The sequence below is a fragment of the Poecilia reticulata genome, chromosome 6 (genome assembly GCF_904066995.2).
Source record: "Poecilia reticulata chromosome 6, P_reticulata-male-v2, whole genome shotgun sequence".
Taxonomy (NCBI): Eukaryota; Metazoa; Chordata; class Actinopteri; order Cyprinodontiformes; family Poeciliidae; genus Poecilia; species Poecilia reticulata.
Genome location: NC_088835.1, coordinates 6,988,140 through 7,005,277, shown reverse-complemented (window position 1 = coordinate 7,005,277; position 17,138 = coordinate 6,988,140). Strand labels below are relative to the sequence as shown.

General features: G+C 39.9%; 1 protein-coding gene across 20 annotated transcripts in view; it reads left to right on the top strand.

Moving 5' to 3' along the window:
* Positions 1 to 17,138, top strand: part of LOC103465968 (unconventional myosin-IXAb-like) — a 143,819-nt gene that overhangs the window by 63,745 nt on the left and 62,936 nt on the right. For all 20 annotated transcript variants that reach the window (XM_081607776.1, XM_008411207.3, XM_017305261.2 and 17 more), the window contains exons 3-5: positions 12,771 to 12,865; positions 13,549 to 13,611; positions 15,800 to 15,899. In XM_081607776.1, the coding sequence (XP_081463902.1) occupies positions 12,771 to 12,865; positions 13,549 to 13,611; positions 15,800 to 15,899 (258 nt within the window). The remainder of the gene's footprint in view (positions 1 to 12,770; positions 12,866 to 13,548; positions 13,612 to 15,799; positions 15,900 to 17,138) is intronic.

Sequence of the window (17,138 nt, the reverse complement as noted above, 5' to 3'; positions counted from 1 at the left end):
GGTGTGTTGAAGTGTTAATCCCTCGAGAGCTGGACTGCTGTGTGAAAGTGTGTGTGTGGTGCAGTGAGATGATTAATTTGGATCACAGGAGTTTGGGAGTTTGGGAGTGTGTGTGCGTGCGTGCGTGCGTGCGTGCGTGCGTGCGTGTGCGTATGCGCAGTGTGTTTATGTCTGACTTTTGTAATTCAGCTTGGAGTCGTGTGCAATTCAAGAACAAATGGTTCAGCTTAAGCTTTTAATGGCTTTGTTTACCAATTATATGATTCATCTACATTTTAGGCCAACTAATAATAATAATCAGATTTACTTGTTACAAGCAATTTTTTTTTACTTGACTGAAGAAAAATGTGGATTACGACTTAGTCGTAATCAGTTGATAAAGTCAAAGATTTAAATTAATCAATAATCAATATTAACTCAGTCACACTCTGTAAAGGAGAACTATAACGCAATTGGATAAAATATCTGTTGAAAACATATTTGCTATTTTATTAGCGCTAATCCGCTAATAACACAACCAGTTTTCATTTAGTGTTTAGCTTCTTCCTAACTTTGAAAACGTTTAGCGCACTTAGCTTCCCCTAATTTAGTTTGTGTGGATAAATGCCATAGTGCTAATTTTCTTAAACTTTCAGGTGAATGAAGTTCGACATCTGCTTTGAAGTTTTGCTTATCTCTGATGGGAATTGTTTAAGTAGCTATAGACGTTAACCTTGAAACTTTGGTCAATTAGGCAAAATCAGCACCAGAGCTAGCAATGCTCATCAGATATAAAACTGAAACCAGTCACTTCAAGGAGTCACTTCCTGAAGTACAAATTGTTCATATTTGCCCCAATGGGGGCAATTTAACACGTTGTGTCATTAACACATTTTTGGTATCTACATCGTTGAATTTACCCCTAGAGCATTAGCTTCACCGTGTTGATTTAGCATTAGCGGAACTAACACTTATGATTAGTACTTTAGAGTTAGCGAAATGATCTTTTTAGCTAGCAGTGCCAACCACTTCTAAGTGAGGAAGTGAAGAAGAGGACAATCAAATTACCTTTTTCCCTCAAGTGTTGGAATCTACAGCTGACTGATGAATGATCACGGTGCAGCGATAACAGAAGCTTCAGACTAATATGACCAGAGTCATTACAGAAAGCAGCTTTTTAAGTGATGCTTTCATTTATTGATGGAACATAAACCACTCCGGTTAAGTTATGAGTTCAGCATGGCGTCCTACTTTAAAACCACCTTCCTGGTTCATAACAGGCATCTGGTTACACCTTTAATGTCATTATGTGGAGCGTCTCTATCAGGTTTCTTTCTTCTTTACACCTGACTATTAAATAATGATGTTTAGTAAGATGATGTCCGTCCAGAGAAGAAAATTGAGCAAAATCTTTGTGTGAAACACACCACTCAAGATTTTGTCTGTACTTATTCTATGGTTTTACACAAATAAGACACTAATGTCATGTATCGTGTGCAAATCTTTGTAAGTTTACCCAACTTTGAGAGTTGGTGTTACTTGGTGGCAGCTTAATGAACGCAGCAGATTGTTGCCTATTTTAATGAATTATTTCAGTAAATTATTACTTTACCATCTTGTTCGGCCAAAACCATTACATCCGGGTTCGTCTTTGTTTCTGCTTTCAAACATGCACTTACTTTCTTTATTTCTGTCCATAAATCGTCCATTTTCATGGAAGGACATCTACCTCTTCTAAGAAACAAAACCGCTGGCAACGATTACTTGATGAGCACCGAGAGCAATCAGAATCGATTCATTCTGCCCGTTAAAGTTGCCAACAATAACCACACCCTGCGTATTTTTCCTTCTCATAGGAACTCTTGATGTCTTCCATAAAGCATGCAGCTATTGATCTTGTCTTGTCCACAAGTGGTCCATGAAGAGAGCTCTTAGGAGTGCTGCTGGACTGTTTTGTGGGGGGGAAAAAAGGAAATGAAAAGCGATTTTTGAAATGATCCAAGTCTCTGCAGTATGCATGCAGGGAAACGAGCTTCCTGTTTGCTGGCTCCAACATACTGTGAGCATTTCAACACTTCACTAAGCTGATTTAAATCCTAGCATTCTTGGTGTTGCATTACTTTGCCGAAGCATCATGCATTCATATGGAGTTCAGCCTTCGCAGAGCAGAATAATGTGGTAACAGCATCCTAGCTAACATACGTTACGATTTTAAGCCGCAGTAGATAATTTTTATTTTAAAAAATTAAGTTTTTTTTTTTTTTACATATTTGTTAAAACTATCATCACATTGTGACAGTATAATATGAGACAGATAATCTGTGCGCACACTGGAATGATTGACAGCGATAAGACCCTCCCCCTGCCTCTGATTGGTTGTTTCTAACTAGCACTGGGAGAAGGGGGAGGAGCTTGATTTGTCTTTTTTTTTGTTTGTTTGTTTTCCAGATTCTATTTCATACTAGACTGTCAAAACAAACAGTTTTAACAAATACTGTATGTAAAGAAAATATATATATTATTTTTAATAAACGTTACACACTGCAGCTTTAAATCTGTGTCAAAAATAAAAGACACTGGTGTCGGTGACAACACAGTCAACCGCTGTTTCTGGTTGTCACAACTCAGAGCGATGCTGAGATGATCGGCGCTCCTGCACAGCCCACAGCCAAGCAAGTACGACATAATTACCCGACCACTGAGCTAGCTTTAGCCGTCTCTCTTCCGGTTCCCGTGGAGACAGAGAAGGAACCAGTCCGCATTCACAGAGGCGCATTCCCCTGGAGCCTGCGTGTGTCACCCTCCGGTGCTGAAAACCACAAATGCTCCTTGCACCTACTGAAAGTATCGGCAGATGGAGTTGATGCAGGAAGAAGTGAATGCTGACGGTTATTTCTGACTGACCTGACTCTGGAAGAAACCCCTTGAATGACAAAAAGGGCTGACATGGAAATTCCACATAATAATAATTATATATTTTTAATGTTTTGCATTTTAACTCTCTGCAAAAAGCTGTTTTTACTTTAAAAAGACCCACCTAAGCACAATCCTTACATTTTTAATGAGATCAGGACTATTGCATAATTAAAATGTTAGCCTGCTTCATCCATTTCCAAACCGCTGTTGTCGAGTGTTTGGTAGTTTTTCATTTGAGGCTTGGTTGAGCCTTTAAAGCTGAAACAAGCTTCTGCCACAAGCCCTGCTAAGTAGGCTGATTGGCCCTGATGAGTTTGTGAAGTTATAAATACACATCATAGTCCAGTACCAGTCTTAGTGATGCCTGATATATATATACTAAAGCTGGAAACCAGCGATCTGAAATCTGGGTGTAAAGATGAACTTTGACCTGAACCCTAAGAGACACATAAACACGGTTACAAAATCAGCCTTCTGGCACCTGAAGAACGTTTCTAGGACAAGATCTAGACTTTAGTCGCGTTGATTGCCAACCTGTTCAGAGTAACATTTGATTACTATTAAGTGAAACATTGATCAACATATCTGATGTTGTTTGATTGAATGTAAACTTCATTGCATATTTCACAGTCGGTTGTTGTGTGATGGTTTCATCATACTAAGCACTTTGAACTGCCTTGTTGATGAAATGTTGGACATAAATGAACTTTTTTAACGTCATCATTGGCTCCATAAGTCAAACTGGGTCGATATTAATAATTGATGATTATTTCCGTCTTATCGTTTGCAGTTGTGTTTCTGGAGGCTGTTTGACTTGTGGGATTTCTGTATGCATGTTACAGTAGTATGATGCAACGCAGGATTATTAGGTGTTTAACTGAAGCAGAGGAGCAATGTCAGCTGTGTTGTTATACAGTTTGAACTTATAGAGAAATGTATAATATCAGTAATAACCGTATTGGATATTGACCATTACAGTAATATTAATATTGGATATCAACATTGGCCCCAATTGCATTTCTAGCGCTTGCATGTTGTTCTTTAGGCTGAGATAATCACGGCCAATGCTGATCTCTGATGGCTGTCATTCAAAACAATGAGCTCCTCCAATACATTTCCTAATTTCTCCTGCTACTACAAAAGCTATACTCCAGATTATTAATGTTTTTGTAAAGCGCCCTCTAATGCAAACGTAATAAGCGTTTCGTACTTTACAGGCGTATCTGTTGCATCCTGCCGAGGCTCCGTCAGCCAGTGTCAGCATGGTGGCCAGTTTTAAGCTAAGTTGTGGTTAAATTAAGCAATAAATCCTGGGCGCTCTCTCAGTTGTATGGTACAGAGCGGGATTTTTTTCTCTCTCGCTCTCTTTTTTTTTTTTTTACATCCAGCTCCACTCATTAGGTCCTGACGTTAAGTACCCGTGCTTACTGCATGAAGCATTCCTCTTGTGCAGTTGTGTCACCTAATGGCATGTTGAGAAAAGCATTTTCAGCCGGCGAGTGAAAGCCACACGTAGGATCTTGAACAGACCGGTTCTGCGGAAGGCTGAAACCAAATCGGTGGTCGATTTTTGTCGCTGATTACGTTTTGATGCGATGATACCAGACTGGGTCCGCGTCATGCTCGGCATCCAGGAGACAGAAGGTTTCTTCTTTGTTTTTGGATCGGCGTTACATGTCTGTGAAGGACGAGTCCAGATGTAAAGCTGTAGAAGAGAAGAGAAGCGCCATCCACCGATAAGCCGGTCGATGACCACGATCATCTTCACAATGTTGCTCATTTCTGACCCTGTCCCACAGTTTCATCTGTTTGTTTACATGTATAAATCGCTGGACGAGAAGTTCCCGACAGAATTGATGAAATGTGTTGCATGATTCAGAAATGGAGTGGAAAGTTTTCTGTGATTATTGTGATAAAGTGAAACCAGGCAGTTTTGACTTGTGGTTTTTATACCAGCTAACTGCATATTTGAGGGTTTGCAGACATTGAAGTTGCGCTGTTTGTCAAAATCAGCGATCAAGTTGAGAAAGAACTTGAGCTCAGTTTCTGTTAGAGATGCACCGATTCAATATCAATATCTTGATATCAGGTGCTGATATTGATAATTCCCAGGAAGATCAAAGTACCTGATGCATAAGGGCAGATCTATGCAGTCTAATTCTATGCTTTATGCTCTTAACAACGTCATGCTTTATCATTCGTTTTACATTACTTTTAAAATAACTAACTGCACTTTCTGAACCATTTGAAAGAAGATTTGCTGCAGATTATTTGCACACGTTTGACCAACTTAGTCAACATTTTGTTTTTGTCTGTTTTCATTTTTATACTTCTATCTGCGCCGACTGAACAAATTAAAGTTGTTTTTACATGTTTGACCAAAACCTGTGAAGCTATTGGTGTATTTAGGTGTGCTGTGCTGGTGCAGAGTTATCAAATTAATTTATAATTCAGTACATTTATGTCTGTTTTTTTTAAAAAGAAACATTTTAAGTGGATTCAGCTCTGTTTCTCTGTATCGAATCGTTATTGGCCGACACAGAACCTCTGATATTTGTATCGGTATTGGAAGTGGTGCAGCCTTAGTTCCCGCCCCTCTCTTAGCCCAGCGGGTTTGTTTGCCACATTTCTCTCTCTCCAGAAATGACAGACGCGTCCATAAGCACCTGTTATGCTGAGCATTTCCAAATCTGACTTCATACCTAGAGGTCAGGCTTGGCGAACGCCCTCGCCCCCTCCACTGCACATTCCTGCTCTGTTTTTCCCAGCGTGTCCTGAAGCCCAGCTGCACCTGCTAGCAGGGAACATGATGTGATGTCATCTCGCTGCATGCCACTGTGAAAAAAGTGAGAGGAAAACAAATATCCGTGGCACCACAAGGACGACCCTCCTGGGAAATTCACACATTTATTCTGAGAAGTCTGATCATTCCTGCGGCTCCAGTAGTTGTGCTGCGAACTGCTTTCACCAGCTACCCGTTCTGATTTAGCAGCAGCCTGTATTAATAAATAAAGTCGTGATTCAATTGCTCTCTGCGTGATATTTGCCTTGGAAGTCATCGCTTGGAATAACGTCTGTCCGTTTTCCAGTAAAGGGTTGGAAAAGTTTTTTGGATTTCCTAAATGGTGCGTTCAATTAAACTGACTGCAATTTAAAAGAAAAAAAAATAAGACTATCTAGAGACAGTGTTATTCACACTGGCTTCCTTGTGTTTCCGTATTTCAGAGTGCTGTGTTACTGATTGAATTTGGTAGAAGCCAACAGAAGTGAAATTAAATGGTTTATTTTTGCAGCTTTTACTAGACTTCACCCACACAGCAGCCATATTGGATTTGAGGTGCATTTGTGGGTACAACTCTGACCTCAGGGAGAAACCAGCTTGGCCTTTTTCCGTCTTGTTTGAATATTCTTACTTCAGTGCACAAATGTGATTTTTGACGGATCCGTTTTTTTGTCCTCTTGGCATAAAACTGGTCACTGTTTGAGAAAGTTTAAATGTAAATGTAGAAAAAGTAAAACAATACTAAGCAATTATTTATCAGTGTGTGTCCATAGCAGCTACCACATGCCCATTTTTATATCATCTGAATAGTTTTGAGTTGCACTGTTGAGGATTTTTCAGTTTTGGTTTTCTTTAAGACTTAATTTTCTCCTACTTTTATTGGCTTTAATTCCTCTGATTTATTTTACTGAACAAACAAAAGTCCAACGTGTTCCTATTTTTAGCACCAATGTGTCATCGCAAGAACTAAACTTAGCGAGGAATTTAATGCCCCTGAGGAATCCTCAGTAATTGGCTCTTTCTTTATTTGTACACCACTTAACTCTGCCTGCAGTGCAGACGAACACTGAGCAGCGGAAAGTATCGACCCGGCCGATTAACATGGGTCAGCTCAGAGTAAACTGTCACAAAGCAGCTCAACACATTTTTGAGAGAAAAAAAAAAACTCCTGTCTTTGATCAGACATAATCCCTTAAAAACATTTTGTCTGTGTAATCCTGCATCATTTTCAGCTCAACCTCAGAAAGGAGAAACTCACTGGGTCTCATTTGCTGCGATTAAGTTTTTTTTTTCTTCCGCCGTGCGTAATGAATGATTTTCTCAACACGGATTTCTCCCATAAATGCCGGCAATTAAGCTGTCAGAGGTGCAGCTTTGTGTGTCTGTCTGAAACATATCAACAGTTCAACGTTGCAGCTGACTGCAGTCGTGCGAAAGTTGTTAAATGAGGCGGCAAATGTGGTTAGCATCACTATGCAGAACTGGAGTATTAAATTTACTGTACATGTGAAGCTCTTTGCGGCTTGTACTTATTTGCCTAAAGACAGCAAGGTTGCTCTTTCGCCATACTAGCCAAATGCAAATGTGTTGATAGCTTGATTAGCATTAAGCTAGCTAAAAAGAGTGTGACCAAAATTAGGTTGCGGTTGTAAAATTTGGTCTTGCATATTTATGTTAATTTTGCTGAAACTTATAAATACATTTGGAAAACAGAAGCATAATAAGCCTGTGTATAAATATCACAGTGTAAATAAAACAGCAGAGAAGGCGTGTTTTCACTTTGATACCCGTTTTGTGGGGGAGAAAGAAAAACTGCTTAGGGTCACCGAAAATTTCTGTGTGGGCAAGAGCAAAAACGGCTGAAAATGTTATTGTTTCACAAAAAAAACTGTAAAATTGTGTGAATAGGCCTTAGTTTGACAAACGAGCCTCACTGGAATTAATCATTTATTAAACATGACTGTATAACTTTTATTATTATTCTCTCTGTGGAGCAACAATCTAAAATAAGCTAATCTAATATTAGCTTATTTGCTACCTAGTGGTTAGCGGCTAAACAGACATTGGCTTAACCTGCAGACTGTGAAGATGTGAATCATCTAACCTTAGTAAGAGTGCTGGGGATCACTTGTATAGCTTTCACACCATTCACCCCATATCCACATACAGTGTAAGGAAGAGTCCCATAAAACACCGTACATTTGCTCTGAGGTCCCTGCTACATGCTAAAGGTAGCTAGCCAAGCAGATGTTTGGACGCATAGTAGTTTCTCAGAGTATCATAAAGATTTATGAGGACAGAGATGCTCAGCAGCTGGATGGGACAGAAATGACTAAGAAACGGGGTGCAGCAGAGGAAGGATAAACCAGGTGATAGGTATTAATATTTAAGCCAAACAAAGCCAACCTGCTAATGCTAATAAAAGGGGATGTTTTCTGTCTGGGCCCCCCCCCTGTCCTGTAAGCTCTAACACAGTAAAACCTTTAGCACCGCTCGCTTCCTGTGAGGATGTTGACCTGGGGTTTCTGCAGCTGTGGAGGAAACAGCAGGCTAACGTAATGTGACAGCGTGGAAAGAGCCCACAGGGCGATACCAGCGCAAAAGCTGCATACATTAGTATAGCGTCGGTGTGAGGTTCTTATGCAAATATTAGGACACGGGCGCATTTTCACGACACGTTTATGCCTTTAGGTGCAATGTATTTGCATCATTAAAAACATCTGCATCTTTAATGTGATAGGAACTTGTTTTTAACACCTATAAGTATTTTTGGATTCTGTAACACCACAAACGTAGGATCGTTTCGGTTTGTGGCATAAAATCATGTTTTAAACATTAAAAAAAACTGCTCAGTCTTTTATGGGTTAGAGATGTATGGAAAAAGAAATGTCATCCACCCCTTGGGCCCTTTTTGTTCCTGGTTGTTTTCTCGAGGCATGGGAGCAGGCATAAATCAAAATTCTCTTGTACAATATCTGTCTCAGCAGTTTCTCTGGAAGACGTTTCCTTATTGCATGCAGGTTTTTACGTGTCACATCAGCTAGACGAGCCACTTTTAAATGGGAGTCATCTGTACATCTGTGCCGCACGACAGGTTTGGTGCAGATTAAGTTTCAATGAACACATAGATAGATAGATTCAACTTTATTGTCATTGCACATGTCCCAAGTACAGGCAACGAAATGCAGTTTGCATCCATCCAGAAGTGCCTGAGCAAGTTGTAAATATAATATATATGGTGATCTAAATATCATACAGATGTACAAATATGATACAATGTACATGTCCACAGCTATGGCTGTGGTGAATGTATAGGCTGTGAACAGAAATATACAAATGTATGTACAAGTGTATACACAGTATACAGTATTATTGTGAATATACAGTGTTGGAGCGAATGTTCAGACTACAATATCTGCAAACTATGACTGTTTTGAATGTACATCGGTAAGAGGCTACATATTAGTTTGGCATATCACAGGTTTAAATGTTTTGTTTTTTCATGTCTTAAATAAACCAAAACGACGACATGCGCCGCCACACTGTTGCTGCACCACTTGATATTGCGTTTGTTATGAACCAAAACAGCTAACTCTAAAAACCCAGGTGCTGGTTTGGTTGAAGTGAACTGTGGTGCGGTTTGAAGGCTTATGTGAACCCAGTGCGGACCGGAGACCGCTCCAAAAGCAGGAAACAGGACTACAACGCAGGGCATTCTGGGAAAATACAACCAAAACAAATATCCTAGTCTATCAGTTGTATTAAATGGCTCTTGGTGTTTTTGCCACAAACATAAAATAAATCCTTCTACGGCTAAAATCTGACGCCGCGCCACTTTTGTTTACATTTTGTGAAGAAGGAAGTTACACTCAACTTCTTTTTGAGGTTTTCCTGATGTTTTCTTTAGTAGTTCTTGGTGCAGCGCCTCCACAGGCGAGGAGGGGAACAGGTTTTTCAAAAAGTTGTTTATTTGACCCCAAGCAGAGTGAAAGCGAACCACACCAAATGAAAATGTACGAAATGTTACAATGTTCGCCCCCAATCAAAGAGAGCCTATCAGACTAACATGTGAAAACAGCGTAAATTTCCCTTCTTGATTTGTTGTGAAGACATGATTGTTTGTTGACTCTGTGATGCCCACTGGAGGCATTAATATGCAGCTCTAGGCGATGATGATTTCCGACGGACCTTCTCTTTTTTTAATAGTCCTTGAATAAACTTTGGAAACATGGAGTTTCAGGACCGGAGGACGCATCAATGTCCCGACCTCCAAACTGCTGAATGCTCCCTGGATGCTCCTCAGCCCTCACACCCCGTCCCAGAGCCTGCACACACAGTGTGTGTTTTCCTGCGCTGTGGTCACAGCAGGCGTTGACCATGAAGCACAGCTCCACTCTAAATCATCCGGGCTCTGCCGCCCTCCTCATTAATCTCCTTCCCACTTGCAGAGAATTCACACAGACCAACTCCTACAGCGGCGTACGTGGGCCGCGTTTCTTTAAGATCCGTGTTTTTACCTAGGAGCTCACACACCGAGCTGGCGGTGGTTTGATGAATTCAGGAAATGGATTTTCCCCCTCAAACTCAAAAATGGAAATATTTAGCCACAGAGGGGCTCCTGCATCCAGAGGTGATTGAGTTTGGCTTTTCATTTAGGATGGAGGGAATCGATTGCTCTTTTTGATCCCATGTTTGTGTTTGAGTTTGTCGATCTCAGGTCAGCTTGACCGTAGACTATGCCATTTTTTCACAAAATTTGTGATAGGATTGCTTTTTTTTAAAAAAATTTTAAAGATATTTCTTGTAACAGTAGTATTGCTGCAACAGGTGGGGCAGGGGAGGCAGACAGAGGGAGAACTATCTGCATTAACATTTGGTGCAAAGGAGGATTTTACACAAAATCAAGAAAGTTATGGAAAACGTTGAGTATTCTCATCATGAGACCGTCTTCAGTTAGAGGCTTCTTCAAATTTGCTGTGATACAGACTGCTACAGGAGATCCTTCCTGCCCACAGCCATCAGCATCTACAACAACTCTGACGAATCTTGAATAATTTGAGTTCAAACATTTAGCTTGCCTGTTGGATTAAATATACTATTTTTTAATTGAATTTGATTCATTTTTGCTACATGACCACTGGCATTAATAGAAAAATTAACAGCCAGTCCATGAGATCAGTATCAATGATTGGCACAAAACCTGATCGGAGCACACATCATTTTTACTGTATCCTCAATAAATTCAGAAAAATACGATTCAACGTCTTTACTGTGTGCTTTATGCCCCTGAAACCCTGAGGAACCCCGTTTCATGAGGCCATATTGTTCAGGAACGGCATTGTTGTGTGTGAGGCTCTGATAGCCAAGCAGTAACAACCACACAGCTACCAAAACAAAACCCTGCAAAGAAGTAATAAACAGTTTTTCATCATCACTTTTATGGTTATCACGATAGTACCACAAAATATTCGGTAACACTTTATTTGAAGAGGGGTGAATAAGACTGACATGACACTGTCATAAACATGACATAACATCTGTCATGAACATGAATAAGCCTTCATGAATATTCATGACTGTTGGCATAAAGTGTCATTTGGTAAATTATGACACTTTTAATACAAATACTGATATAATTTTTTTATAAAAGTATTACTGATTGCACTTTAAAAATTAGGTAACTTTATGTTATTAAAGGTAAAGTTTAAACAGTAATGATTTATTGGTTAATGTCAAGTTGTCATAACAAAGACATTTTGAATAATGTCAACTTTGCATTAAAAGTGTCATAATTTACCATTTGCTTCAAACTGTAGAAACGTGATGAAGAACCTGGATAATGTAACCGACACGTCCTACACAAATCAACACCTGCTATTTCTGGAGCCATTTCTGATGGAGACATAATTCATGATAATGATAATAAAAATAATAATTCTTTATTTGTATTGCACTTTTTTAAACAAGTGTTATAAAGTTCTTCACATAAAAACAAATTAAAACTATATCATAAATGACACAAGAAAAACAAAAAGTACACCAAGTTAATAAAAATACATAACAACGTAAGAAATAATAAAGTAGTAAGTAAAAAAATAACTTAATTAGAACAGAACATGCGTGTTCCTCACAGTTTCTGTGGCTGTTTTGTCCCTGCAGGCCACCTGAATGTGTGTCAGGTTCTGCTGGTTTCTCCAGAGTTTTCTTATTATGTTTTCTTGGTAATGAATCAGATCAAAGCTGGTTTCAGCTGCAGGTTTTCCTTTCATGAACCGAATTGTTGCAGCGCTGCAGCATCCAGCCTCTGTGTTTCTGCTGCTTGTTATTTAGGCAGAAGGTTCATATCGTCTTTGATGAAAACATTTTTTTTTTCCTTAAAGTTGTACCTTTTCTGGTTTTCTTCTTAAATTTTTTTTTTTTTGTTCCTCCCCCCGTTCTTTTTCTTCTGACTTCCTTCTCTTTATATTTTCCTTTTGTCTATTTAATCTCTTTGTTTTCCAGCTTCTCTCCTGCCCTGATATCCTTCCTTCTACTGTTTTGTTCAAAGCTTTTATACCCAACAGATACTTTTTTCCCCCTGCCTTGTGTCTCTTTCTTCTCGTTGTCGTCTGTCACCCCAGCGGGCCCCATCGCGCTCCTAATGAGAACACGAATTAGTCCCCCAGGGGCCCCTAATGATTGGCTCTCTCTGTTGGTCTGCGTCTCAACAGAAGTGCCCACCATGAGGATCGCCTGTGTCTGTTTTCAGCTGCGCTCCATTTTCCTTCGCAGGAATTTGGCAGCTCAGAGTGTGTGTGTGTGCGTGTGTGTGTGTGTGTCTCTGTCTGTCTGTATGCGTGCGCGCGCGTGTGTGTGTGTGTGTGTGTCCAGACCCTTTCCTGCACCTCCTGACCTCTGATAGAGTATAATGATCGGTCGCCTTTCCCTCTTTTCTCACATAAATATTCACTGTTCTTGACGTCTGTATATTACGGTGTAAAGATAATTTCTCTGGTTTCTTGTGTTGCTTGAATGTTGACAGAATCGTGTTGGGATTCTGTATCTGTGTCGTTTGAAGCACATTTAAAAAAAAATAATTTTATTTCCTCCGCAGGCTTTTGGGAACGCCAAGACGGCGCACAACAACAACTCCAGCCGCTTCGGGAAGTTCATCCAGGTCAACTACCAGGAGAGCGGCACCGTCAGAGGGTAAGAGTGGAAGGAAAACACAAAAACTTCCATCTATTTTGTTGGGATTTTTTGTGATCGACCAACATAGGGCAGTGCACAATTTTATTAAAATTTAGGTTTAATAAAAAGCATGCTTAAAGATTATTTTCAAAAGATATTTTTAATCTGAGAAGATTGAAATGAGCCTCATCTGAACGGTTGTTCGAATTTATTGAATAAGACTTTTTGATATTTTTCTAAAGCATGCATCACTTTCCTAATGCTTTATATTGACCTATAAAATCCTAAGAAAATACTCAAAAGTCTGATTTCAGTGCGACAGAGCACGCATCTAATTATATCTTCCTTTCTATGTTAGTCTCTTAAATCCTGTTTGAGATTGTTTGAAACTGCTTCGTTATATATATTTAGTAACATATTATTATTTGTAAATTTATGTAATGTAGGCACATCATTTTTTTGTGTGCTCTGGTGGCGAAGCAATGCCATTTTATTACTAATTTCACCGTCGTGTCTGTGCAAAGACAATAGAAGAAGTCTAAGACTAACAGGCATTACAGTTCACCGCTGTGTAAAATCATGTGTAAAAAATCTACACAGTATAATCCGTTCTTTTATTTTCAGCTTGATTTCTAATCAGATCATCAGCATATTTATCTAGACTCTGTTAATCGTATCTGTTTTCGTTTTGTTGTTTCCAGAGCTTATGTGGAGAAATATCTGCTGGAGAAATCCCGCCTGGTGTACCAGGAGCACAACGAGAGGTGAGCGAATTCAACGCCCCTTGTCTTTTTCATCCGGTTTACAGGGTGCAGACTAAGACTGACACGTTTTTAAAATGACCAGGCGCCAAGTTGAGCCTTTGCACAAAATCAAATCAGAAATTGATTTTCTCTTATAATTGTTTTGTATCTATTCTACAAATCTGTGTCTCTGTGGTTTCTGCGATTGTAGCACCCATCTGGCGCCAGTAGGTGGTGATTGCCAATATTAACCACATTGATATTCAATAGAAGAAGATTATATATTATTTATTGTAAACAAATGGGAAACAAATTTGATAGGTTTTGTTAAAATCTTTCATTTTTTTAAACTGATACTGTTAGTATGTAGACAAAAGACGATTTTAAAGCAAAAGTGTTTTTGATAAATCTCCAGGTTAGCTGAAGTGACATAACTTTCAACAGTTTTCCACTTACTTTGGACGCACTCAAACATAAACTTGTCTTGGGGTAAATCAGCTCCGGCGCTCTGAGCGCCACCTGTGTTTGTTTTTCCTCCAGGTAACATGATGACATAACCTCTGCGTCGCCTGTTCCCCTCAGCTGTCCAGAAATCAAAATGAAAGGAAGCTGTTTTTTGGGAAATCCACCTGCGTGTTCGTGTTTTACCACAGGTCAACAAATCCCTCTAACCCCAAACGAGAGAAGGGTTTCTGTTGCGCCCCGACGACGGGCCCTGGTAGCCATATTGACAGGGTAGAAACGGGAGGCTGGACCTCCCACATGGGTCGGACCGGTAACGGAGAGGCGGGAGGGGAGCAAGCGATGGGATGATAAACTGCAAACTGTCTTAAATCTTAAGTCTTTGGCACGTTGCCTCTGAGTGACCCCCAGTGTGTGGAAAGAAAAAATAGTGGGCAGAACATGATCAGGGCGAAGGCTGAGCTGCCGTCAGAAACTGGGTCAAGTCCATCATCACACTGGAAAATGATGGTTCTGTCTGAGTCGGCATACTTTGGAGGTTTTCCCCTCTGGAGTGTTATTAATAAAGTCAGGATAAACCGGCTGTAGAGAATGAATTTATGACTACAAAGTGTTTTCGCTTTGCAGTTTTGTTTTTTTTTTGCCACACTTACCAATCTTCATGAAGGAACAGCTTCAACAATTACAGACATAAACATCACTTGTATTTTACAATCCCACTGCTGTTAGCACAATCTTTCAAAAATCCCTCAGAGAACCAGAGTGTCTCGTCTGTCATTTTATACCTAAAGAATGTGGAGCTTCTTTGTATTTATAAAGACAAAAATCTATTTGCAATCTGACCAAACCGCCTATTGCGCTGCCATTTTTGTGAGCATGTGAAGTTGCTGATCCTCTGTGAAATGATAAATGTAAAGTCCTGGCAACAATTTAATACATTGTGTTGGATTTTGCACCAGAATGTGAAAACTGTTTTTATAAATGTGTAAAAAATAAAGGTGCGCCGGCATGGCCGAAGTTGCAACAAATCTGATTTCTTCCATAGAGCTAAAATCACAAGACACTTCTGTGTGAAAACAAAACAGTTACATCAAATAAAAACAGAGCTGTCTGTCTCTGTGGATCACTGAAAGAGAGCAGCTGGTGTTACACAGCTCTGCACTGGAGCAGGATTTAACCCTTGTGTTTACAAACGGGGTCCAACCGACCCCACACCCGTAAAACCTGTATGATTTGCCTCAGTCCTCTACGTTTGCCTCAGTCCTTGCACGCACAAGGGTTAAATGTTGGGCATGTAAATCCTGTTGTGCTAATGCTAACTTAACACAGTTAGCCTTTCTGTCAAGCTATCTATGCCAGCCTGTTAGCACAGTTGGCTAACTAACATATTTGTAGGTCAAATATTGAATGTATTTCTAACGGGTCGGGTGTAAAGGATGTTTATTAGCTTGAAGCAAAGACTTGAAGTTCATTTTCAGATGGAATAAAATAATTTTTCAATACAGTGCACGTCGTCCTGGATAATCACAGGTTGCTGCTTCCGACTCGGACGCTCTGCAGCGCCTTGTTTCACTTAATATGTGAAGCGGCGATGTCAAAAAGTCTAACTGATACACATGATGTGTTGCACTTTTAGTTTCAAAGTGAACAATGGCGTATTTCCCCATATATTTCTACTTATTCCAAAGATCAACAGCAGGAGATGTCATTTTATGGAACGTGTGTGTGTGCGTGTGTGTGTCTGCAGGAACTACCATGTGTTTTACTACCTGCTGGCTGGAGCCAGTGAGGAGGAGAGGAAGGCTTTCCACCTGCTCAAACCAGAGGAGTACCACTACCTTAACCAGGTCAGCCTCCAGCAAACTCACTCATCCACACAGATGCACACACAGACAAAAAAATTACCAGATTTCCATATTAATGGATCTTGATTTGTACAAGTGATAAAAATGCAGAAACTGAAACAGACGGTCTCTCTGCTGGCTCTTTGCTCATTTATCAAAACTGGAGCATGTCTCATCGCTCACAAGTCCTGATTCCAGGCGTCTGTTTGTGTGTTCATATTTCTGTGTGTGTGTGTGTGTGTGCGCGTGTGTGTGTGTGTATGCGTGTGCATACATATGCCAGAAGCCTACATAATGTGTGCATCTTTTTGCAGTACATCTGTTTATGCTGGCAGCTCCCTTTTCGTTACAGTACTGCAATTAGACTGCAACAGAGAAATGAAACCTTTTTTTTTTCCGTCTTTCATCCTTCTACTAAAAAAATCATTTTGTCCCTCTCAGTTCTCCTTTAATCCCCGCAACAACACCAACTCACCCCCACTCCTTCCTCTGTGCCTACATGCAGTCCTGTTTCCATGGCAACTGCAAAACTGTGAAAGTCGGTCTGGTGCCGATTTGGTCGTGTGTCAAGCGCGCCAGAAGTCACCATGGTTTCACGATTACATTATTCACACCGAGTGCTCTCCCTCCTCACCGCTGGATTAAATGGAGTCAAATACAAATAATCTAGTTCTAATCTGAACCAGCCGCCTATTGCGCCGCCATTTTTGTGATAAATCCTTGACTTGTGGTTTAAAGCAACGACCTCTCGATTCTTTGTGTTGAGCAACTGAGATAACATTACTGATTTTAACAGCTTTTTATGAATATTGTGTTCAAAAATAAAGGTGCAGATTTACTGGTTAACTAGCTGACATTTAACATGTAGTTAAATGATCTTTACCTTAACTGTGGGGAAGGTCGGAAATTATTTCTAATCCAACAGAATCTAATAGGAATCTCCCAAAAAGACACAAAGGAGCCATTTTTCTGTAACTGGCTCCTCTCCTGAAATTTGCTCAAGTTTTGTCCTCTGTTTCAATGTAGCAGCTTAAAAGAGAGAAAAAAAAAGTTTCTCTAACAAAGATAGAGTTGACTTTTTAAAAGCTTCTTGCACATTTTCTGCTTCTTCTGACTTCTTCGGTGCTGAAAATAACTAACTTTGAGATTTCTCAATTAGTCACAGCGCTAAAACTGAACAGTGTTGTCAAAGGAAACCTGAGTGAAGGCAGAACTTCCAGTGTCCTTCCATTCCACGTGATT